A 25686-nucleotide genomic window follows, 5' to 3' on the forward strand; every position below is an offset into this window, starting at 1 on the left:
CACATCAAAAACGAGCACACTGGTTTTTTTTTGGGGGGGGGGCATGGATTGGGAGGCTTCAGAGGGGAAATGTTCCCCTTATCTCTCCATAAGCCTCCCACTCCCTCTCTGTAGCTGGTGCAAGTCCAAAGAGACGAAGGGGGCAAGGAGGCTTGCAAAACAGCGGATTGGATCCAGCATGCCATAGTGCTGGATTCACCCTTCATGCCTCTTGTTTCTCCCCATCCCCATCCTGTTCAGCCCCTTCCCTGCCTACCCCACCCCCACTGCTTCCTTAACTCCTCCAGCAGGCGTGGCAGTGCCCAGCATCAAAAGTGGAGTGCTGCCATCTTGCAGCAGCACTTCAAAAATGGCTGCTGACGGAGCACTCCACACACTGTGGGTGGCCATTTTGTGACAGCGGAAATGCCGTTTACTGTTGCAACACACTCTAGCTGGCAGCCCAATCCTGGGTAGAAGTGGACTGCAGGAGAATACCATGAGGTCATGGACTGCACAATCAGTTAAAGATAACCAGGCCACTTATTTGTCAATGGCCTCAGTTCTTCCTTGGCCTACGAAGCAAATATACAGGCATTGTACTAAGCAAAGTTCATTATCTTAGGTTGTTACAGAAGATTTCAGTTGAGATCTAAACTGCTTTATTTATATAAAATTAATCCCATTGAATCCTATGCAAGTAACTTGGGCTCTTGCAATTCTGATCATTCCCACAGAACAGTGTATGGTCCACTGAACAGTCACTGGATTTGGATGTGTTAATGTGGGTGTTTATTATAATTATTTTTGTTATCATTACTAATAAGATTTTATGAATTTTATCATGCCCTGTATTTCACCACAAAGCCATTCTACTATTCATCTAGGCCAGTAATCTGCAGCAACATGTCACAAAGCAAAGGGAGGAAAACGAAGGTGAAAAACTGGTGGAGCCAATCGTTTCAAATAAGATACAGGTGTTGACAACCAACTGCAGCCTAATAGGAAATGTGTAATTTTGAGTGCATTACACCAGTAATCAAATGTATACAAAGAAGGCCACCTGTTTAACATTCATAGGGAGATACAAAACAGTCTCCCTTCTCTACGCCCCAATTTTTCTATTTATTCCATCTATTTATTTACACAATGGAGTGTATGAAAATAGTGAGTTAAAAACCTCTTCAAACCTAAAAACCTCTTCAGACCTAAACCCAGGCTTACCTCACTTTCATGGTGCAGAACTCATAACACAGGATCCCACACAGGAAACGAAATACACATTTTTTCAAAAACTAAGAGATAAAAGTGACCATGTCTAACCAATAACTACATTCAATTGAGAAGTGAAAAGATGATCACTCTGGAACCTGAGCCTGGAGGAGGCAGATAAAAGCCTGTTTTACAAAGCAAAACTGGAAAGAGAATGAAAGTACACCAGCTATTAAGGTCCCAGCTAATGAACCATAAGTTTTTTTGCCAACATGAGGGAGACCTCCTGGGAAAACTCACTGCATTCAGGGAGACTTATGCCCATGATTAGAAATTCAGAAGCACAAATGCAAGTGATACAGAATCAGAAGAATTTTATATAGTTGTGCTTGCATGTGTAAAGCACATGGAATAAAAGATCCAATATTTTAAATGAGAGAAAGAGTCCTTTTTGAGAAATCTGGAAAATACTCAGGAAACAAGGTATGTTATGTCTGCAAGGTTTCCAGCAGAATTAAAAAGTTATTATACTGGGTTGAAATCAATACCCAAAGTAAAGTATAACACATCTGAAGTGATCTGTGGAAGCAGGCAATAACAGAAAATACAGGCAGATTCATGTCTGGCAGTCACTCAGTTTCCTGACATTTTGGTTGTTTGGAAGGAGTCCTGTAACATCCTACTTGATAACCAGTAATCCTGTGCATGTTTAATATCACCCCATCCTTAGTTCTTATTGCTGTTCTTTTAATCCCTGTTCCTCTTCAATTTGTGTCTGAAATGATTTACCTTGACAAGAGTATAGTAAGGCTTTCATAGAGCCTTAGAAAGAGGAAAATAGATGTCATTCGAATGTGACATCTTTTCCAGTGGCTGTTTGCTGCCCCTCCCCGCCTGTCTCTTGCACACGTGTGTGAGTGTGGTTTGTTTTTTTAAAACTGTAAGCCAGGGGCTCTCAAACTTTTTGAGATTAAATCTCCCAAAATAAGTCTTTGCAGGGATAAGGGAAAAGGCAGTGATGCGATCCCCAGGATTGCACCATTGCTGCAGCAGCAGATGGGCCCCGTGGTAGCACAATCCTGGGGATTGCATTGCTGCCTTCCCCATCCCTTAAGGTGGCAGAGGCCAGGGCTCTCAGGCTGGGGCATCGTGACACCCCAGTTTGAGAACCACTGCTGTAAGCCCTTTGGGACCAAGAACCATCTTGTCCTTTATTTCACTATGTAAACTGCTTTGTGGACTTTTTATGGTTGAAAAGTAGCATACAAGTATGCTAAATAATAATTTAACCTCACCCATTTCATTATTCTAAAGCCCTCACATTGACTTTCTCCCAGTCTCAAACCACTTTTTGACCTACTGTGACTATACAGTATTTCATTTTCTGTTATAGAAACTGGTGCTGTTCACAGGTATGAATGAATGAATAAACCTTTATTAGGCATAGATGTTCACAGGTATATTCTGTCTTGCCACCCAGATGAAGTAATCCCTCCCCACAATTGAATACGGCAGCAATTCTCAAACTTCGGGAATTGCTGTCCTAGGCCACTGCCTGCATTTATTAGTAGTCCTATGCATAAAGTGCCTGTGAGTAAGCCCTATTTAACATATTAAGGCCTACTTCAGAATAAATGTGCATTACCAGTGACTATTCTGAGGATCAAGAACTGTGGTGCAGGTCATACCAGGGAAGCAGGAGATATGGCTCTATAGCTGTGTTTCTCAAATAGTGAATCGGAACCCACTAGGTGTGTTGTGAGCCAATTTCAGGTGGGTCCCCATTCACTTTAATATTTTATTTTTAATAGATCTGATGCTACCATGGTATGCAACTGCATCTGGGAAAATGTTACAGATCTGCACTTTTAACAAGCTACTATGTATATTCTTTTAACAATGACAGGAAATGGGACTTACTCCTGGGTAAATGTGGGTAGGATCGCAGCCTAGGATTGTTAAAAATTTTCCTGCTTGATGATGTCACTTCGTCATGACATCACTTCCGGGTCCTGACAAATTCTCATTCTAAAAAGTGGGTCCTGGAGTTAAATGTGTGAGAACCACTGCTCTATAGAGTCTAGTTTTAAAAGATGCATGATCAATATTTGTGAGTCATACTCAAAACTTATTATAAAATTGGAGGCAGTGGTTTAATGGGCACCTGTTGAACCCCGACCACAAGTTTTCAGTCCTGGTCTGGTAGTTTTTTTAAAATTTTCTATTTGAGTTTAGTGTGTTTTCAACTGCACAAAATGACTCTCCTTGGAGAGGAAGGACAGGAACATGCAGTGAATTGAGCCTGGCAAGTCACACATCCCCTATCAATTAAAGTGCAAAACAAGAAACAAAAGTCAGCCAAATGAAATATAGTCTCCTCCTCTCTGACTTTATAGGCTCGATGCTGAGACACTCACGTCCATCTGTCGTCCGAGCTTCCATATGCACAAGATCAGGTTCCTTGTCCAAGCCAGTGACAGACCTGAGAGAGAAGAAGAGGAAAAAATTAGTCTGTGAAACAGAATTGCCGTCATAGCAAACAAAGGTCAAGGTGGATAGGAAGAGGGGAAGAAAACCAGCTGGCTTCTTCTACTTTAAAACAAGCCACTCTGAGACTTGAATGGATTTAGTGCATGAAGAAGCCACAAGAAAAGCAAGGGGCTCAGATTTAATAAGTAGCCTTGTTCAAAAAGCACAGAGAATGGGGACACCAGAGGATTAATTCTGTTTTATCCAGTTCCTAGAGGTCTGGCCTTAGACTGGCTCTCCTACTCTTTCCTTGTTCATTAAAAACGAAACTACTTCTGTGCCCCAATGTACACTTCTAACACTATTAAAAGAGCACTGAGAGTGGTACCTTATGCACTCAACTGTCAAAAAGAAGTGTGACTGGGAATGCACATTTAAAAAAATTGAGGACATGTATAACCTATTCTTTGGTGTCAGTACTCTCAGCATTACAACAGTATTTAAAACTACCAAAATAGAAGAATGAACATATAAAGCAACAGAGCAATAAAAACAAGGCAGCAGAGTTTGAACAAGTTGAGGAGGTAATTAAAAGGCCTTTGCCCAGTGACAAGAGGACTGAAGAGTAGGTGTCACACAGAACACTCATACAGGATGATGTTGCCATATACAAAGTCAGAAAATTGGTCTGTCTAGCTCATTATGCTGGCACCTAGAGTTATGGATGGCTGCATCAATGCTTTTGTGCAGGTGCAGTATGTGGTGCATTGTCTCAGGCATGATACTGCGGGGTCAGCAAGAGGCAGCTATTTTGGGGTATGTATGTTCCAACTTCCAGACAGAGCTCAGAAGTGGAACTGGTATGTAACAGCTTTCGTGTAATAGGGATCTTCTCCAATTTTACCTAGAAATGCCAGGGATTGAACCCAAAACCTCCGGCATGCAAAGCATGACCTTGACCACTGAGCCATTGCTCTGCTTCCATGGATGAAACATTTTTATGGCTGGGCCATCACAACTGGAAGGATCGTTTCTGCAATTGACATCCAGCTAACCTCTGGAGAAAAGGGCTCTCCAAGGCCTCAGATGATGACCTTAGTCAGTCACCAAGCAGGTAGCAGTAGGTGATCCTTTTGATACCCAAGTGACTACTTCTGGCTCTCCTTACAACAACAACTGAATCAATTTGCTTATCAAATTTACTGGCACGACAGCAGGACTCAGTATTTGTTTACAATAGCAATTCACTGCTAATTTTCTACTGATGGTACTACTAATGTATTTCTATGTTGCTGGGTTCTGTATCACCAATTACAGTTTAGAGTTAAATTCCATTAACATTGGTTGATAAGCTGGCTTCTAAATATCCCAGGGAAGTCAATGTTAACAGAACAGTGTAGACAGAGCTGGAATTCAGAACAATTCCCAAGTTTCTTTATAGCATTAGTTTGCCATATTTTCAATCCATGTCTTCTTCATTATAAGGGAGAATGGCAGAGTCACATAGCTTTTGTCAACATATTTGACAAAAATCTGATCCAGGGCAAAATCAAAGGAAAACGAACTACTTTTAAAATGTAGTTGGTAAAAATGCAGAGTAAAAACCAACTACTTTAAAATGTTCTTCACTGAGGGCACATTTCAATGTCAGCATGCCTGCTACATAGTGCAGAGGGATCTGTGGTGTCTTCTAGGCCAGGGGTCTCCAAACCCCGGCCTAGGGGCCAGATGCGGCCCGCAGCAAGCCTCTTTCTGGCCCACGGCCAACCTCTTGTCCCCTGAAAGCCTCTGGCCCACTCAACTGAACATGACCAGAACTTTGCTCCGATTGTGTCTGGAGGGTGTTCTGAGGGCCAGAGAGGTTGAATGAATGAGCCCATTCAATCATTTATTCACTCATCTAAGCTCCATCTCTAATTTATTTATTTAAATTTCATATTTAAATTTTTTTTTCAGCCCTCCATACCACGCCAGATATTTGATGCGGCCCTCTGACCCCTGTTCTAGGCCACTATCTCAGTGCACATGGGTTCTGGTCAAGCCTTCAGGACTGCACTGTCATTCAATATACCCGAGAATGACTCTTGGAACCCAATCAATTCCCCCCATGTAGATTCACATTGCAGGAGGAGATCACTAGTGGTAAATGTTTCAGGGACAATTGTTCACTATTACTGATGCTTTAATTGAAGAACCACTTGTTACACTTTACTAAAGCCCCAGGGGTCCTTAGAATATAGTTTGAAAATATCTGCTTTTAATCGAATTATCTATACAGAAGTTAACTGAAGTGATGAAGATACCACAGGCTGGAATCATTTTAAAGGACATTTAAGAGCTACGTATACAGTTACGATCACATGCAGAAGTAAACACAGAGCCAAGAACAGGTCCCTTCACATTCCTGGAAAAGGCAAATTGTCTTCCCTATTTACTTCCCATCACTGGTCCTACAACAATGGATGGATTGCCTCTTATTTTCCCTTTCTTTTAGAATAGAAAAGAGAAGTGGACAAGAGGTACTTTAAATTTAAAAATTATGCACGAAGCTGACTTTTAGCACCCTCCCTCTGACTTTCACTTACCTTAGGGTACACACTACATCCCTACTCCCTGTCCCAGACTATAGCTTCTAGTTATGGTTACCCTATCTAGAAACCACATCTTAAGGTTAATCTGGGGTAGGTGGGGGGGATGGGACACCTACAGCCAATCTGGAGAAGCAAAAAAAATTGCTATCTAGCCCCAAAATTCTTATCCAGGTAATGAGCTTTGTGGTGGCAGCTGCAACTGGCCCAGTGGCTGTGTCATCTTAGCACCTCTGTAAGCCTTTTACGATAGCAAAACAGAGGTTCTGCTGCTGGAAATAGGCCATAAGATTGGGCCATAAATTAAGTGCTACATCAGATGGAAAGTTTTCCACAGAATGAGGTGCAGTTGGTGTACCAGCCAAAGCTTTGCAAAGCTACCCTTGGCCACCACCATCATTATCTAGATTCTCTCTGCATGTCAACACCAAAATACCTTTGCTCTACATTTTAAAACATGCAGGAAGCCCTATTTTTCCCCAGGTGTAAGGGGAATCACAGTTGTTTGCTTTAACGCAGTAGTGCCTAAACCCTGGCCAGGGGGCCACTTGCAGCCCTCGGGGACTCTCAATCTGGCCCACAGAGAGCCCCCAGTCTCCAATGAGCCTCTGGCCCCGACTTGCTGGAGCCCACACTGGCCTGACACAACTGCTCTCGGCGTGAGGGTGACTGTTCAACCTCTCACATTAGCTGTGGGAGGAGGGCTCCCTCCACTGCTTGCTGTTTCACAAATGTGATGAAGCAGCCACAATGAAGGAAAGGCTGGCCTTGCTTTGTGCAAGGCCTTTTACAGGCCTTGAGCTATTGTAAGACCTTCATTCATTCATATAAGTCTCATCTCTAATACATTCATTTATGTAAATTTATTAAAATTTGAAATGTTAATTAATTCTTTTTTGCCCCAGCCCCCACCCAACACAGTGTCAGAGAGATGATGTGGTCCACCTGCCAAAAAGTTTGGACATACCTGCTTTAACGCAATGTCTGGTGTTCCATTCTCTTATCTTTGGAGGTGGCTCTGTATGTTTTGCATTTGCTGTGGTATTCTTCTATTTGGATAGGTTTAATAAATAATAAGGTAGAACGTTCTCTTAATTGAAAATGCAGTCACTCAGAATACTTTGCAATACTCTGTATGCTTTCTAGATTACATGCTACTGCTTTCAGACAATATATTAGTGTTTATCTTCTCTTTTGGCGATGTCATGAATGTGTAATTATTTTTAACCTTAATTATGCATTCACTTAGAGTTTATATTTTTAAAAAAATGTTCATGAAATAATGCCACACAAGTGGGAGGACTAGTACAGTCTATTGTGATAAGGCAGAGAACAATATTTACTTTAAATATTGCACCCTCTTTTACAATCTTTTTAGATTGTGAGCCCTTTTGGGACAGGGAGCCATTTAGTTATTTGATTTTTCTCTGTAAACCGCTTTGTGAACTTTAAGTTGAAAAGCGGTATATAAATACTGTTGATTGATTGATTGATTTAAGCAAATGAGGTAAGTTGAAAAGCGGTATATAAATACTGTTGATTGATTGATTGATTTAAGCAAATGAGGTAACTTCAAATTCAATCTCTTGTTGCTAAGCAAGTCAAGTGCCTCTTTCTACTTAGGTTTGTGGTCTCTGGTCCACTTTGTTTTGTAACAGATCAAAAGAGGGTTTTTTTTTAGTTTCATCTGGTCAAAGATGAAAATTATCCATTTTTACCCAATGAATTAAGCAAAGTTCATTGTTATAATAACTGGAAAACTCAAAATGTCACCAGAGCCTTTGGAGTGGGGAGACAGAGAGAGAATTGCAGCTGACTAATAGGTAAGAAGAATTTCATCTGAATGTTTTCAGAAAGGTTTATGCATCTCTGCTAACACATTAGCCAGTAATAATACTCTGAGCCAGTGTGGATGACAGTCTGAGTGGTGGGAGATGTCGTGAAAGGAAGTGGGGACATACCAGTCCCACTAACCCATCCAGTGTGTTTCCTCTGTCCTCGCATGATCACGTGGGTTTGAAATATCCAAACTGACCACTAACTGTGTTGTTTAAATGCTATTTGTCCTTATCCTATGCCGCTATCCTCCCCCCCTCTTCCCCCCGCCCAATTAATACAAATGGAAAACCTTATAATGTATCCACTCCACAATCCACTATATAAATCCCAAGGCCCAAAATTAAGATGCATGAGTAGTTTGCTATTTCATGCTCTGTCAAGATCTTGCAAGCCAGATTTACAAAGAAAGGTTTTCTTCTGGGAGAATAAAAAAGATGCAGTACAAGCCTGGAACAAAACTAATGTTGTTGTTATTATGACCAATAAAGATTGCAAGTAGATAAAAATTTTGCCTTAGCAGAGGCTGGCAGGAAGGAAAAAAATCCATAGATGCCCCTGTGATTTATAGAGCAACTTCTCCCAAGTTAACTGAGGGGTTAGATTAGAAACTGATTTCTGGTGGCAGCCTTTTTCTTCCTTAATATGGTGTGAACTCAATTTGATACAGTAGTTTGTAAATAATAGATACCTTTCCAGCCAACTAGATCACCCAGTTCCCTAATGTACTACATCTGTTACAATCCTGAGCTCCCCTCATCCCTGAAGCATCAATAGACAGAGGATGCCAAAGGCAAACAAATAAAATGGAGATGTTTCTCTCGAAAGACTTTTTCCAACAGTGGCACCCTTTCTTTAGAATGCCCTCCCCAGGAAAACTCACTCGGCCAACTCTGTCCTCACCTTCAGAAATAAAATTTTTATTCCATCAGGTGCTCTGAGGGAAAGTGAGTGTAATGTATTAATACTGCTGCTTACCCTCGGCTCCTTTTGCCAACATTGCGTCTGCACTGCTTTAAGCTGGGATTTCTTAAATTGAGAATGTTGTGGAATTTTCTGGCAATATGTGCATGACTTTAATTGTGATTTTTATAAACTGTTCCAAACAGGGCACTAGGAGATGGTTTTGTTGGGCAATAATTTGTAAAATAATTTTAAAAAATTAATTAAAAAACTCGTAAGTGCCTTTCTGAGGCCTCCGGGATGCCTCCCTATGCCTCAAGAACTCCTTCCGGATGTGACTGGAAGACTCTTCCAGTCACATCCAGGAGGTACAGTGAGGCCCTCCTGATGTGAATTGGGACCCTCATTGACTCAAATCCATGGGTTCCAAATGTGCAGATAAGGAGGACCCACTGTATGCTTTAACTATATTGAAATATAGCTACAGGCTATTGGTCATGAAGAAACTAAATATCAGGAGTACTAAGAACAGTACCAAGCAAGTATGTCATTTTCTTTTAGCAGGCTACTATTCCTGAAAAGAAGGGAGTTGGACAAAACAGATCAGGCTGTGGCCAGTAAGTTCTGACAGCCTCTGCAGTAGGCAGTTTGAGACACAATTTTTTCAAACCAGTTTTTCTGTCCATTAAGCTATTTAAGGCAGGGGTGCTCACACTTTTTTGGCTCGAGAGCTACTTTGAAACCCAGCAAGGCCCGGAGATCTACCAGAGTTTTTTTTACAATGTTCGCGCCATCGTAACATATAACATTTATGTGTACAATGTATGTTGGTGTACCTTGAACTCCACTGAGTATAACAGGACTTACTCCTGAGTAGACATGCCTAGGATTAGGCTGTGAGGCTGCAATCCTAGCCACACTTACCTGGGAGTAAGCCCCATTGAGTACAATGGGCCTTACTCCCGGCGTTTCCTCCCAGAGGCACCTGAAGGGGGGGTCGGCACTCCGCAATCTACTCATTTTGCCTCACGATCTACTGGTAGATCGCGATCCACCTATTGAGCACCCCTGATTTAAGGCAATAGGCAAAACCTACTGGGAACTTCTCTTCTGCAAGCTTCAGTGAAATGAATGGGGATTATGCATATTCACTCCTGTTCCTGGTGGACACGAGAAAGAATTCCCAGCAGACGGCATTCTGTTTGCAGTAGGCCTCTGAAGTCTCATTTTCAAAAAATGAAGCAATGCTGGAGTTAAGCTTATTTTCTGAAAAAATTTTAGGTACATCACACGCTCTAGAGTTTTCTTGCTACTGTGCCCTGCATGCCAACATTTAGCAGTTTTTATTTCAAAGAGGCTATGTACATGCTTATATCTTTCTCCTTGAAAGAAATTGTGCTTAAAAATGTTTCACTTTGGTGGAGCTATGCTCCTTGTTATGAGTTCAAGTAATTATACAGTGGGTTAGCTCATGCCTTATTTTTTTCCCCTCAGTGGTTGAAATTTTACACAACATTTTTCTTTTTGAATGAAAAATAATTTACAAAAGTGAGCAAGTATTGCCATGTCAGTACTGTATGGTGATTATGTAAGCATTATTGCTGAATCTGTATTCCATTGTGCCTGTGGTACTGAAGTACTTGTCACAGACAGGGCATGTACAGTGAGGGACGAATGTTACTACCTTGCTGCAGGATCATCATTTTTAAATCTCCCTTTGGAAAACAGATTGTCCAATGCTGGTCAGTCCATGACGTCAAATGAGGTGGAGACCTCAAATGACAGAATGACTACTGCTCACCCCTCTCCTTCCTTTGCCATCACTCCACCTCTGCTCCATTCTCCTCCTCTTTTTTCAAATCAGGGAGCATGAAAAGGAGGAGGAGAGATGGAGGTGGTGTGTACTTGGTGGCATGTTGCCACCGAAAGGGGAAGCATCTGACACACCATCTCAGGTGCTGAGTGGTCTTGGGCTGCTTTAATCAAGTGCTCTCCCACCAGCTCACTTGAGTAGCTTTCTGTCCCAGGCCCCAGATAAAGAAGTACAATCCTGTCTGTCCTCAGAAATCTTTTTTTAGGGATCAAACTTAATCAGTATGGCTGGAAGAAGGAAGGTGGGTGGGTGGGTGAATGCAGAAATCCTGTAGTGGACATATTTATGGATTAAAAAAAAAAAAAGATGAGGGAACCAGTCCTTTGAGCACAGCTCTTGCACTGAAAACCAATTTCTGGCTTACACCTGGGGTGCTGCTGTAGACAAATGTAGACCTAGGTGGAGACAAGAAATGCTGAACTGCTGTGTGAGGGGAACAGATAAGAAAGCTCCGTTGTGAGGAGTAGCTAGAAAAAGGATGACTGGAAAACAAGGAGTTGATTTGGTGGAAAAAACAGTGTTTTCCTGATTCCACATTATTTATTACATTACAGTGTTCTGTCCAAGATATCAGGGTGGCATGCATGGTTCTCTCCACCCCATCCTTATTTTAGTCTCATAACAATCCTGTGCAGTATGTACGGTAAGGTTGATGGAGTGCCCATCCATGAGGCGGTGGATTGCAGGGAGGCAAGAGGCCAGCAAATTCAGGGTTCCATTTACCCAGAGTCTGCCACTGCCTCTCTCCAGCCTGCTGTAAATGTGAGCCACCTGCTAAAAGCAAGCAGACAGTTGATCCTTTGCCTCCTTACCATGCTTCTTGTGTAATTTCCTCAAACATGGCAGAGTAGGACTTCCAGTTTGATTCATGGGGACCATGCAAAGAAAGGAGAACCTTCATTTGTGCTGTCCCTTTAAATAAAAACCCACCCTTTTAAAATAAAAGTCCCACACTTCCTCAACTGAAGAAACAAGGAGAGGAGCACAGTAACAGGCATTTTTGCTTATTGTGCAGAGATGGCAGTGGTGTACCTGAGGTGGCATCAGGAAAAATCCTAGTTGTGCTGCCCCTGGTGACTGACCCAAGGAAACCCAGTGAATTCCATGGCTAAGATCTGAATGTGAATTTCACCAATCTTAGACCAGGACAGAGCTTAATTTTTAAAAAGAGCACTGCTGGTATTAAGCCCTGTAAGTCAAACAAATGCCCTGGAAGTATTGAATGGTCATTTTAAGTGCAGGATTACAGGTAAATTCCTTAAACTATTCCAAAACTCAGCCCTGGTACTGAAGAACAGATTCTAAGGTTGAGCCATGATAAATCTAGCACAGATTAAACCTTGGGTGTGACATCATTTTCTACTGTTTGGGCTTTCATTTACTCAAGAAATTTGCACCAGAGGCATAGGTGGAGTATGTGGTTTCAAGGAAAGCTCAGCATACACAATAAACTGATGGTCAGCAAGAACATTGATCTGAACTGAAACATCACATGACACCCAAGAATACATAAACTTATGTAGTATTGGCAAAAAAAAGTGGCAAGGGAAATTTTGGAAGTTGTAGGTTAGGGAGCCCAAAGACACAGATACAAAGGGTTCAGATTTTTTCCCTGTTGCTTGGGGCATAACATCTAAAGCTCTGACTGCAGGCTCCTAGCAGAGACACAAAAGCTCCACATCTGTGCACTGTTTGTCTCTGCGGAATGCAGACAAATGAAACTGTAAAACATTCTCTTTGGGAGTATACATTTTACCAGGAATTAAGAGATGAATTAATCTCATGTATATCAATGGACAGCCAAGGATGACGACAACATTAAATTGGTGTCTCCTTTTCTGCACTTGGCAGAAGCCCACTAATATCAATTAATATCAGGCACCACAGATATTGATGTATCAGATTCCCAGCGAGTAAAGTAGCACCAAAGTTGTGAAAAAAAACAAAAAAAACGTATTGCTGAAACACCATAGAAACAAGGAATGTTCATGTTTTGTTTAACAGACATGGTTTTTTAGTACAGGTTATGTGATATGCAGGTGGCAGTTTGATATAAAATGTTTCAGAAAGTGCTCCAATTAATCCTGTGGCTCATTACTAGGAATGACAGTACAGTTGTACTCATTAGCCCTGATCAAGCAGCTCACTGATATACATTCAAAACTCTCACATTAGAAAAAATTTCATTCAGGTTAAGAAGGTATCAGAGATAGCACTGCATAGGTGCCAAAATTCCATGGGTTCCAGAGCTTCCCCAATTACAATACCTAACATTTGCTTGGTGGTTTCTAAGTGTACAAAATACAACACCACAGAAGTTCTGACTTACAGCTCAGTCTCTTCATCACAACATCAATCAACTCAACAGTGAAGTGAATGGAGAGCTGTTTTGCCAGATTCCCGGTCCAAGTTTCACTTAGAGAATTATGCCCACTTTCAGCTAATCAGCTCTCCTTCTTTCCCCAACAATTGCCCTATTTCTGCTCTGCAGCACTACTGGACCCCACCACCAGGGTAACTCACCTGTTCAACCTGCAGAGGTCCTCCTTCCTCCCCTCTCCTGCCAGCAGCTCCTCCTACCACTACAGCCACACCTTGGTCCTCCACATGTCTTAGGCATGGCAGCCACACACCAATCTCCAGTAGTCTCCAAAGTCCATTCGCTCATTTGTCCTTTAGTAAGTTCAAGTAGCCCATCAGCCATTAGTTCCTCAGTCCATTTAATACAGTCTCTTTCCTTCCTCCCTCAAACTTTCCTCCTTCTACTACCCACACTGCTTTTCTTTCCTGCAGGTGCTGCTTTTATCCCTGAGTGTCTTTCTGCCTCCAAGTGGCTGCAGCTGTGCAGCACACTCATTGCCATCTAAGGCCCTGGTGTTAACCCCTTGTTTGCCTGCCAGAGCAAGGAGCCACTGTTGACACCACACCCTATCTCCTCGTGGGATCTTGCGCATTTCCATTACAGGAGCCTTTGTTGGTGTGTGAGCACATACGGTGTTCCAACAGAAAGTTAGGTTATCTCCTATGAGGAGGAAGATACACCATCGGTTGCCTTTAAGAAAGTGTTCAAGAGGTGGAAGGAGTACTTTGCAGGCTTATGTAAGTCCCTATTGTCATCCAAGCAGAGGTGCTACATTTTTTTTTCTCCCCACACAACTTTCCACATGGCACATATCAAAAGTATCAAGCATGCTCCTCAGGACTACAGTCTCTCCAAAGGGGATTCCTTTATGTTGCTGTATTATGGTCTCTGGTCTACGTGGCTGACAACTGCACTGCAGCAAAGTCTTATTGCTAAGCAACATATGATGCTAAAAGCTTTTCGTTTTATTTTTGTTTGTTAGCTCCTTCCAATCGGCCATGCTCCTGAGTTCTGAATCGGACTACATATCTATAAGACATTTTGCTTGAGCCCCAACAATGCTCTGCCCAGAAATGCCATGTCTCAGAATGAAATACTGAAATAAATACCAAACGCTGAAATAAATAACTGGTTTTGCTCTGTTTCTCTTTAAATATGTTGATACTAAAATGCAACAATTCAAAAGAACACAAATGCATTTATTTGCCCATATTTATGTGGTCATGTAATCTTAAATGCAGGAGAAAGACATTCAAATTTAGAGTCAAGAGCCCATATAGTTTTAAAACAACACATTTTAAAGGCTGGCTGCAATCGGCACTTTTCTTTAGAAAATGTGGTGGGTCTTTGTCTTGGGAGTTGTTTGAAGGGATTTGTTGAAGGCTGCAGTGGACCAAAGCGGACCCAGTGCAACCAAAAAGGAAGTCACACTCCTGGAATTGTTCTTCCTGAATCCAGCACTTCAGGTTTACAAATGAGAGAGGAAGGGATTAGTGAGCAAACCCAGTTTCTTCTCTTCCCAAGGTACCCTCCCAGGGTCTCCATCATGTCATCATGTCCCTCTGCCAGCAGACTTCTGAATCCTCCTCACTAGTGCTCACTGTGGGACATTTAAGCCTTGCACAACATGCCAAATTGTTTCCTCCTCCCAGGGGAAACTTAAATCTGGTATCCCCATCACCTCGGTGATGGGGCTGCCTAAATGGCAGGTCTCTGAATAATGAGATTTGGGGCAGTTGCTAGAACCTTCAGCCACTTCTCTGCAGGTGCTCATCCTTCTGCCTTGGGGGGGGGGGCTTCACAGGAGAATTGCACTTAGATGGCAATTATCCCAGGCAGAAAAGGGGGGGGGGAAACACTAATGCAGAAATGGATCTGTCCATAAAAATGGGTGATTTACATTCCAGCAGTCTTGAAGAGACCAGGGATGAAGTTTTCTTTTTGGTAGAATCTGCTTTCCTTCTGGATACCTTCTCAAATCGTGACAATGGTGCTCATTTATATGAATGAACTGGAGCCATCAGGACTCATCAAGTCCTAGCAGGAGTTTCTTTGTGTGAAATGCATGTAATTAGCAGAATGGAGGTCAACCAGTAGACAATTTGGAATTCAGATCATGCAATGACAAGCATTTGAAACATGTCAATTTTCTCAGTATTTTCTGCTACCTGTGATCTAGCTTTTTTTCTTAATTTGTTTTGACACATCTGCTCGTTCTATTCAAAACAAAACAGGAAAAAGGGAGACAATAGGTAGAGGTCCCCAAATTATGCTGCTTTTCCTTTAAAGCTGCATTTCAAAATAAAATATGCACAAAGGTCCATCATCCAACTGCAAGTATGTGTCTGGGAAGTTTTAAATAATTTAGCAGTGCATAGGTCTTTTGAGAAATCCTAGCATGCAGGATTCCTACTCGGTACTCTAATGCAGTGGCCAAGAAACAGTCTATAATTAGCATGATCATAATCTCAGCTTTGATTTCTTTTCTAAATGTGTTTCTTGCCCACATGCTCAAGGAAATATCTTTGAAATTACAGAACAATAGCATAATAGCACTGTGGGGCTTTTGCCTCTCTCAGCCCCATTCCACAGAGGAAGCCTGGCCTTGCAGGCTGACGGAAATGACATACTGGGTAGAGGAAGAAATACAAAGAGACTCAGAGAGAATGATGCTACTCAATTTTATAAAAATATATTTAATGTGCTCGATTAGTCACACCTAACTGCCCAAATTCGCATTCAAACTAGGCAGTTCAAGACCAGGTATTAAGCCCCATCCACCCCTTGAGACTGGGAGAAAGTGGCAGGTTTCAGCATTCATTGCACTGAGACTTGGTTGTAAGCACTTACCTGATCACATGTATTGGAAACACTCTGTACACACCTTAAGCTATCACTGCCAGAACTGGAAGTCTCTTTTAAAAGATTATTGCCCCAATGACAAAAGAGCAAACAGTGGGCGGTGTGTCTTTCTCCTTATCCAGGGCACTAATTTTCCTTTTACGGCACCGTTGAAAACTCAACAACACTGTGCAGCACCTCATACTAACAGGCTGAGCTCAGGAAGAGACTTGGACAAGTGGTAGAGAAAAGGACACATTGCTCATTAGCAGCCACCATCATCTCTAGTCCAGAGATCTCCTCTGGTCAGACTGCAGTACCCAGTCATACATATTTCAGAGTCACCACAATGTCCCTGCTTCCTAATTCTGCTGTGAGGGGGTCATCACAATGGCTGGTTCACTTTGTCCCAGACTGCCTCCCTTTTTATCACTGCTCATATCAAATCAAGCCTGCAGAAGACAATGCAGCCAGGGGGGACGGTAAAGGTCACATTTTTGCTGATGTGTCCCTTGACTGCTGCTGATGCAGCCTTCAGAACCGGGAGCCTGCAGCTACTTGCGCAACTGGTTCAGGATTATTAGCCAATTAATAACTCAAACGGACTCAAAATCCCATTAGGAGGAAAGCCGCACTCATTGCTTTTTATTCCTTCTTCCTTACCTTGACAGCTCTTGGCCTCTCAGAGGCTATACTCTCCTGCAATTTCTTGCTACTATTGAATTAAGTGGTCTTGAAGGTTGCGAAGGGCTGCTAGCAGTTGAAGCTGCCTCGCCGTCTGACTGTGGGCAGAGTTCTTTGCCTGATTGCACATTTATCAGGATATTCTGACAAATTTGTCACCCCTGACCTAAGGAAATTGAACTCTTCCCAATGCAGAATGGGTGGGGTAGATTCAATTTACTGATGTCTTCATTTTGTCCAAGTCTCAAAAACTATTAGTGCAGCAATTCTCAAGACACTTAATCAGGAGTAGCCCCACCAGAGCAGTAGGAAATTGGAATGATGCAGAAGCCAATGATCATTGTTTATGCAAACAATAGTGGCTTTAAACTTCCCTTTAAACTCTAGTGCAACAGTGATTATGTGTAGTCCCATTATTTATAAGTTCATTGTTTGTTGTCATACAGTGCAGTCAGTCAATTTGCTGTTACCCTGATCTCATCTGATCTTGGAAGCTAAGCAGGGTCAGGCTTGGTTAGTACTTGGATGAGAGACCGCCTGGGAATACCAGGTACTGTAGGCTTATACCATAGTCTTTCGAGACTGAAGGTTGCCAACCTAGGAGGGGGTTTCTTTCCTCTCTCTGGTAGTTTTCCCACCAAAAATGACTTCCCCTCACCTGCTTTTATTCTCCTATGGAGTGGTTCTCAAACTTTTTAGCACTGGGACCCACTTTTTAAAATAACATTCTATTGGAACCACCTAGATTTACATGACTTTTAAAAAAGACGATCTAGAAAGAAACAGTATTTATTTATTTATTTACAAGTAATTGTTTATTTATTTGCTAAACAAGCTCGATCCATTTCTTTTAGTGAAGCAGCCCTAATGAATAGGCTTGAGGGGTTTAGTTATGTGACCCAGACTTCACCTGCCCCCCACTACCTTTCATTGACAGACTGGGGAAAAAACAAAACATTCATAAACATGTATCTTCCTTTACTTACACAAGCTTGCAAATTGCAGGAGCTCAGCTCTTTGTAGGGAAGTTAGCAGCTATGTAATTTTTGAATAGCTTCAGGGTTTGAGGCAATTAGTTATCTAATCTTTCCATCACTCTTGTTTTCATTGGAGGCTCTGTGGGACCTACTAGAAATTGGGTCCCAACGCACCAAGTGGGTCCCGACCCACAGTTTGAGAAACACTGTGCTATTTGAAAAGTTATGGGACTTGAAGCAGGAAACAAACCCAAATGGAAAGGGTTAAGAAGTAGATATTGATTAGCTACAATCCCATGTTACACAGGAGGCCTGGAGAGAAACTATTCTTAAACCAAAGAATAATAAAGCCCAAGGCCTTGGCAGCTTCACTGTGGATTTTTATATATAGGAAAGACTTGATAGACCCCTGGCACAAAGAAGCAATGCATGTATGATGGCTATTAAAATGCCTAACAGTGGAGGAGAGATGAAATTGGTAACATTTCTGAAGCCTAGTAAAGATTCTGGGGTGTGTCCAAAGGCAGGTCATCATGAATAAACACCACTGAAATCAACAAGGTAAGTCAATCCTGTGTAATTTAAGATTCATTCATTTCAATGGGACCTAAAGGTTCTTTACAGTGGCGCAAAACCTGGGCTGCTGTTGTGCGCTTCTGGGTCACTTCATGCAGCAGACCAGCGTGCACAGGAGTGGCTCTAGAGGCCTCCATTGGTACCAGCAAGTTGGCAGAGTTTGTGTCATGGGTGAGGAGGGAGTGGTTCAGGGCAGGGGGAGAGACGGAGGCAGTAGAGCCCAGCGGCACCAACTTGCACCAGGATCATCTCTCTTTTTCCCCCAGGTTGCCCTGCCCCTTTTCTCGCCTTGGATATACACCAGCAAAATGGCGGACATGTATCCAAAGAGACTCATAGGCTATTGGGCAGCCTGCCAGGGGATAAGTTTTTAAAAAATTATCTTTTACTTAGCACCTGCTAGCTGTACCCCCACACCTTTGGGTGCAGCATGTGCCCCAGGGGATAGTATTAGGCAGCTAGCCATGAGTAGCTTTCTTTGGGTACGCCTTTTTTTACACAATCATATAGATATCACTCCTCAATTAAGATCTTAAAATATGGTTGTTAAGTGAAATGACTCATTATCTATGTATTATCTATAAGGTAGTCCCCAAGTTATGGCATATGTCTGAGGAGACCCAGACAGCATACTGAAGAGCAAATGAAAAATAATTTTACTTACCTCTTGTATACTGTCCAATTTCCACTCCCCCCCCCCACTATAGCATGCAGCACAGCCTCCGTTGGTGTGGCTGCATGTTTTAAATGGTGGGCGAGAGGATTGGGTCAACAAAGAAACTTGGGAACTTAGGGCACAATCCTAACCGGTTCTACTCAGAAGTAAGTCCTATTGTGTTCAATGGGACTTACTCTCAGGAAAGTGAGGTTAGACTTACGCTAGTTTTTAAACTAGTTTTGTGAGGGTGGGGCAGCATAATGTGAAGCTGTGCAATCCTTTTTAGGGATGGTTTTCAATTTTTCTGTAGCACTGTCACAGAAGCCACAGTTTGAAGGAGGGAACTGGTGCAAGAGAAGAGTCTTTGTTCTTTTCAGGTCATTTTCACATCAGAAATTGCCTTTCCTAACTGCTTTTACCCTGCTGTTAAAAAATGGGGGGGGGAGGGTGTCATAAGCTCTATGAGTTAGTAGTTAGTGAGGTTTTTCATCCCTTGGCACAGGGCTTTAAAAGAATAGCAGAAAAACCATGGCATTTCAACAGAACGATAACTGCATCTTCAACATTGCCAATATTTGTGACCTGACGCACTAGCAACATCAAGCACACCTTGGCGTATTCACTGTGACTGGCAATGATAGTACTGAGGCAATGCTAAGTTATAGGTACTAGCAGGGCTTTTTTTCTAATGGAACGCGGGGGGACGGAGTTCCGGCACCTTTTTGCAGGGGCCCCTCCCCTTCGGAGGCATTCCAGGAGGGGGGGAGCAAAACAGAGGCAGAGTAGACAGGCACAGGATTGGACTCTAAGGCTGCCATCCTATCCACAGTAAGCCCCATTCACTAAAGTGGACTTCTGAGTAGACATGCATAGGATTGGGCTCTTAGGCTGCAATTCTAGGCACTTTCCTGGGAGTAAGCTCCATTCACTAGAACGAGATTTACTTCAGAGTAGACATACCTAGGATTGGGCTCTTGATCCTGGCAGAGATATATATCAGCACCCATTTTCACATGCTAAGGGCAGGTGAAAAGGGATTCTATGTGTGTACAACATGCTGTCCAGCCTTGCCAGAGATCTTCCTCGTCCTTCCCCCACAAGCATGCCCTCTGCCAGCCAGCGTTTGCAGCTCCTCGCCAGCAATGCAAAGCAGCTGCTCAGGGCAGCAGAGAACATACAATTGCATGCCAAGCGCCTTCCCGAAGACACAGAGTATTCTGATACCTGAATTAAACCATATTTAATCGCTTGTTTGCAAAAGTAGCTGTTTCTATGTGCACCTAAGGACCCTTCTCATGTAAGAATTCCTTTTTTTTCTTACTCCCACAGTTGCTTAGAGTAATTTTACTACATGGAACTCATGTAAGCCATTTTTTGGAATCCATTCACTGCTTCCTCTCCACAAAGTAGTGCCACACTACATACTACACGCTACAAGTGCACCTGTACAGTATTTTTCCCCATGTGTAGAAAAAGTAGCAAGGGGGAAGCTAGGGGATGTGGAGATTGACAGCCCAATCCTATGCATGTCTACTCAGAAGTAAGTTCATCTTTAGGGGGGAAGCGCATAAAAAATATTTCATTTCTCCAGTAAAAAATGGCTTAAAAATAAATAAATAAATAAATAAATAAATAAATAAATAAATAAATAAATAAATAAATAAAATAACAAATTGTGAGTTCCTGCACCTTTTTTTTTTCACTGGGTACTAGAGTCCTGTGGAGTGCCCCCAGATGCAGCAAATTCCATCACTTATAAATCCACTGGATGGCAAAGTGTTAACAGTCATTAAGTAGTTTATTGATCGGATAGGATACAGTCTACATTACACGTGTAAAAGCATCAGTGTTTAAAAACCAGGATTTTGGAAGACAAGAGTAGGCTCAGAAATAAGGTCCTTGAAGCACCTTTAGTTCAGGGTTTTGCAGAGAAGCAACATTATGAAAAGCCTTTAAGCTCCTTCCTTGGAGAGAGTCCAAAATAGGAGCTATAACTGTGTTAATTTGGATGTCATTCTTTACAGGGGTTTCCAAACTTTTTGGCATGAGGGCCGCATTGTATATCTGGCATGGTGTCAAGGGCTGGAAAAATAATTAATACATGGAGAACCGATTATTGAACACAGTAAGTGGGTGGAGGTGGAAGGAGGAGGGGAGCAGAAGGTAAAATGGACGTGCACAGGAATTGACTTGCACTGGCTAGTTCGATACCTTCCAGCTGTTGTACTTTCCCACGCTGCAATGACAATATTGCACATCTATCAAGTCCAAAATTCTTCTCTATACTGAATGTCTATACTGAAGATTTGTACTGTATTCGACAAGGACTTAAGTTTATTTATTATTATTATTATTATTATTATTACAGCGTGATGATGCTTGCATCCCTCATGCCTTGAGGTACTCCACCTTCTCTCCAACAGAGACAGAGGATTTCATGCAGCTCAGTGACGATGATCTCTTTGCAGCACTTTAGGACTTCAGCAGGGATGCTGTCTTTTCCAGGTGCCTTGCCAAAGGCAAGGGAGTCCAGGGCCACGTGAAGTTCTTCTAGGGTTGGCTCACTGTCAAGCACCTCCAGCACAGACAGGCACTCAATGTTGTTCAGCATTTCTTTGGTGACTACATTTTCTCTGGAATATAGTTCAGAGTAGTGCCGCACCCAGCATTCCATCTGCTGCGCCCGATCCTGGATGACCTCGCCTGCGGCAGACTTCAAAGGGGCAATTTTCTTCTGTGATGGACCTAGGGCCTGCTTGATACCATCATACATCCCCTTGATGTTGCCCATGTCAGCTGCTATCTGTATCTGGGAAGAGTGCTGGAGCCAGTAGGCATTAGCACATCTCCTGGCAGTCTGCTGGTCTTTGCTGCGAGCAGCTCAGAGGACCTGCAGGTTGCGCTCACTGGGACAGGCCTTGTATGTTGCTTGAGCCCTCCTCTTTTCCTCAATGACTGGTGTCAACTCCTCAGAGTGGGCTTCAAACCAGTCTGCCGCCTTGTTGGTCTTCTTGCCGAATATGGACAAGGCGGTGTTGTAAATGGAATTCTTGAAATGTTCCCATCTGTTGGATGTGTTTGTGTCGGCCGGGCCTGGAAGAGATTCCTCAAGCGCTCATGCAAATTCCTCCACTTTTCCCTGATCCCGGGTCTTGCTGGTATCAATGTGAGATCTTCCTTCCTTTTTCGTGTGATACAGTCACTTTGTTTGCAGTTTTACTCTGCTGCACACCAGGGAGTGGTCAAGAACAAAGGCGACAGGGGTGACTGCAACAACTACCGCGGCATCTCTCTCCTTAGCGTTGTAGGAAAGCTGTTTGCCCGAGTTGCACTAAAGAGGTCCAGGTACTTGCAGAGAGCGTCTATCCAGAATCACAGTGCGGATTCCGAGCCAACAGATCCACCACTGATATGGTATTCTCCCTTAGACAACTGCAGGAGAAATGCACGGAACAACGACAGCCACTCTTTATAGCCTTCATAGATCTCACGAAGGCTTTTGACCTGGTCAGCAGGGACGGCCTCTTAAAGATTCTCCCCAAGATCGGATGTCCACCCAGGCTCTTCAACATCATCAGATCTTTCCACAAGGACATGAAGGGCACTGTAGTCTTTGATGGCTCCACATCAGACCCCTTTGACATCCAAAGCAGAGTGAAGCAGGGCTGTGTTCTTGCGCCAACCTTGTTTGGGATTTTCTTCACTGTCCTGCTGAAGCATGCCTTTGGAACTGCAACAGAAGGCATCTATCTCTGGACCAGATCAGACGGAAAGCTCTTCAACCTCTCCAGACTGAGAGCAAAGTCCAAAGTTCAGCTGAAATGTCTGTGTGACTTCCTCTTTGCCGACGATGCAGCTGTCACTACCCATTCTGCCAAAGATCTCCAGCAGCTCATGGATTGTTTTAGCAAGGCCTGTCAAGATTTTGGACTGATGATCAGCTTTAAGAAAACACAGGTCATGGTTCAGGATGTGGACTCACCTCCCTGCATTACAATCTCTGCGCATGAACTGGAGGTTGTCCATGATTTTGTGTACCTTGGCTCAATGATCTCCGATACTCTTTCTCTCAATACCGAGCTAAACAAACGCATCGGTAAAGCAGCTACCACGTTTTCCAGACTCACAAAGAGAGTCTGGTCCAACAAGAAGCTGACGGAACATACCAAGATCCAGGTCTACAGAGTTTGCGTCCTGAGTATACTTCTGTACTGCAGCGAGTCATGGACTCTTTGCTCACAACAGGAGAGGAAACTGAACGCTTTCCACATGCGTTGCCTCCGACACATCCTCGGCATCACCTGGCAGGACAAAGTTCCAAACAACACAGTCCTGGAATGAGCTGAAATCCCTAGCATATATGCTGAAACATACACTGAAACAGAGATGCCTGCATTGGCTCGGTCATGTCGTGAGAATGGATGATGGCCGGATCCCAAAGGATTTCCTCTATGGAGAACTCGTGCAAGGAAAGCGCCCTACAGGTTGACCACAGCTGCGATACAAGGACATCTGCAAGAGGGATCTGAAGGCCTTAGGAGTGGACCTCAACAGGTGGGAAACCCTGGCCTCTGAGCGGCCCGCTTGGAGGCAGGCTGTGCAGCATGGCCTTTCCCAGTTTGAAGAGACACTTTGCCAACAGTCTGAGGCTAAGAGGCAAAGAAGGAAGGCCCATAGCCAGGGAGACAGACCAGGGACAGACTGCACTTGCTCCCAGTGTGGAAGGGATTGTCACTCCCGAATCGGCCTTTTCAGCCACACTAGACGCTGTTCCAGAACCACTTTTCAGAGCGCGATACCATAGTCTTTCGAGACTGAAGGTTGCCAACTATTGTTATTAACAGTATTTATATACTGCTTTTCAACTAAAAGTTCCCAAAAGTTCTGGTTTACAGAGACAATCAAACAACTAATGGCACCCTGTCCCAAAAGGGTTCACAATCTAAAAGATACAAAAGAACACCAGCAGACAGCCACTAGAAAATACACTGCTGGGGTGAGGAGGTTCAGTTACACTCTCCTCCTGCTAAATAAAGAGGAGCACCCACTTGAAAAAGTGCATCTTACCCAGTTAGCAGGGGTAGGACACAGAAGAAACTTTCTGGCTTTTTAAAAAAACTATGGTGTATCCTGAAATGACATTGGCACATAAGGTGATATAGTTTCATATATTCCTTTAACTTGTTTATGGCAACTGGGACATCTTGTTTATGGGGAGATCATGATAGCGGCAACTTTTTTGTTGTTGTTGCTTTTTATTGGGATATAAATGGAGACTGAATGGAATCCCCACAGTTTCCCATGTCGTTCTCAGTTTGCTCACTCTTTGTGTACTGCAAGAAACCAAGGGCATATGATTTTAGCAGTTTATTGTCCAACCCTTAGCCCCTTGGGAATATGTCACACCATGCCTTTGATTTAATGTGAAGGAGGTGAAAAGAATGTGGCAGTTTGGTACCTTGGGGAACCATGAGCCTTTACAGTACTGCCTATAGATATTCAGGTGATTTATGACTAAACCTGCTGCATTGCTAGCATATTCAAACCTTCAGGAGCTTGCAGGCAAGTTTATGTGTGTTTACAAATATACAATAAGGCTGAAATATTACTGGATGTAAGAAAACAACAAACATGTTTTCATTCAATCATGAGTTAGACAACATTTATTTTGTTGGCTAGTCATCTTTTTTTTTTTTTCAGATGGGAGCTATTTCTTGATCATAATGAGTTATGTTGTGACTGATTTTTTAAAAGAGCCATCAAATTAGTTGTAATACATTTGTGGGCTAAGAGTCATTTAAGGGAAGTCGACACACTGGTGAGTTTTGATTAAAGTTTTCAGTGTTTTAACCAGAAATTAACATTAGTGCCTTTGAATTATACTTGAGATAATGGCTTTTCAACAGCATGAGGAGGAGTGGTTATATTGAATGTAGTGCATAAATGATTCTTATCTCTTTTGGCGCATTGACAACTCGAACTTTTATTGCCCGTACAGGGTAATTGACACAGAGCTCAATCCTATGCATACCGCCCAATGGCAATGAGTCCCCTGCACTGCTGCTAACTGCTGTAAAACAGTCAGTGCTAGTCTCAAAAGGTGCTCTGACAGTGTGCCACTCGGCACGCTGCTGGCAGCACCAGCGAGAAGGCCTGCACCTTTCCACCATCTCCAGCGCTTCTCCCACCACTTGCCAGAGCAAGTAAGTCAGTGGGAGAAGCAGGAGGGCGGAACAGGGGCAGGGAGGGGGTGAGACAGGATCAGCAGCAGTGGTGTCGCCAATATCCTAACCCCTTCCCAGACCTGATCCCATGGCATGGATCCACATGGACCTGTACCAGCTACTTAACTAGCTCAGGTCCAAGCAGACCACCCCCACCCTGCACCATAGAGAATTACCCCTGGGTAAGGGGAAGATTGTTCCTTTGCCAAGAGGAGACCTGCTGGACTGCCCCCCACCACAGGGTGCAGTGCTTGCCATTTTGGTGTTAGTGTTGGACTGCTCATCCCAATTTCTAGTCCTGGAACCTTACTGAAGACATTCAATTGGTGGGGAATGCAGTCCCATGGTTAAGATGGTGCACTGTATTCAACATGAGAACTGATAGGCATACCAGTGAGTTAAATAATTTGAAACAAGTTATAGAGGAAGCGTCATCAATTCGTTCAGGCAGAATGAGGGGGAAAGGAAGACACCCAGGTGAAGATCCACTGTTGCCTCCTCAAG

The 25686-nt window shown here is 43.1% G+C and overlaps 1 protein-coding gene across 1 annotated transcript in view; it reads right to left on the reverse strand.

Annotated features, from left to right (window-relative positions):
- Positions 1 to 25686, reverse strand: part of LOC136645227 (VPS10 domain-containing receptor SorCS3-like) — a 554262-nt gene that overhangs the window by 174549 nt on the left and 354027 nt on the right. Inside the window, exon 6 of the mRNA XM_066621465.1 lies at positions 3609 to 3673. Within this exon, the coding sequence (XP_066477562.1) occupies positions 3609 to 3673 (65 nt within the window). The remainder of the gene's footprint in view (positions 1 to 3608; positions 3674 to 25686) is intronic.

The sequence above is a fragment of the Tiliqua scincoides genome, chromosome 3 (genome assembly GCF_035046505.1).
Source record: "Tiliqua scincoides isolate rTilSci1 chromosome 3, rTilSci1.hap2, whole genome shotgun sequence".
In the NCBI taxonomy this organism is placed as follows: Eukaryota; Metazoa; Chordata; class Lepidosauria; order Squamata; family Scincidae; genus Tiliqua; species Tiliqua scincoides.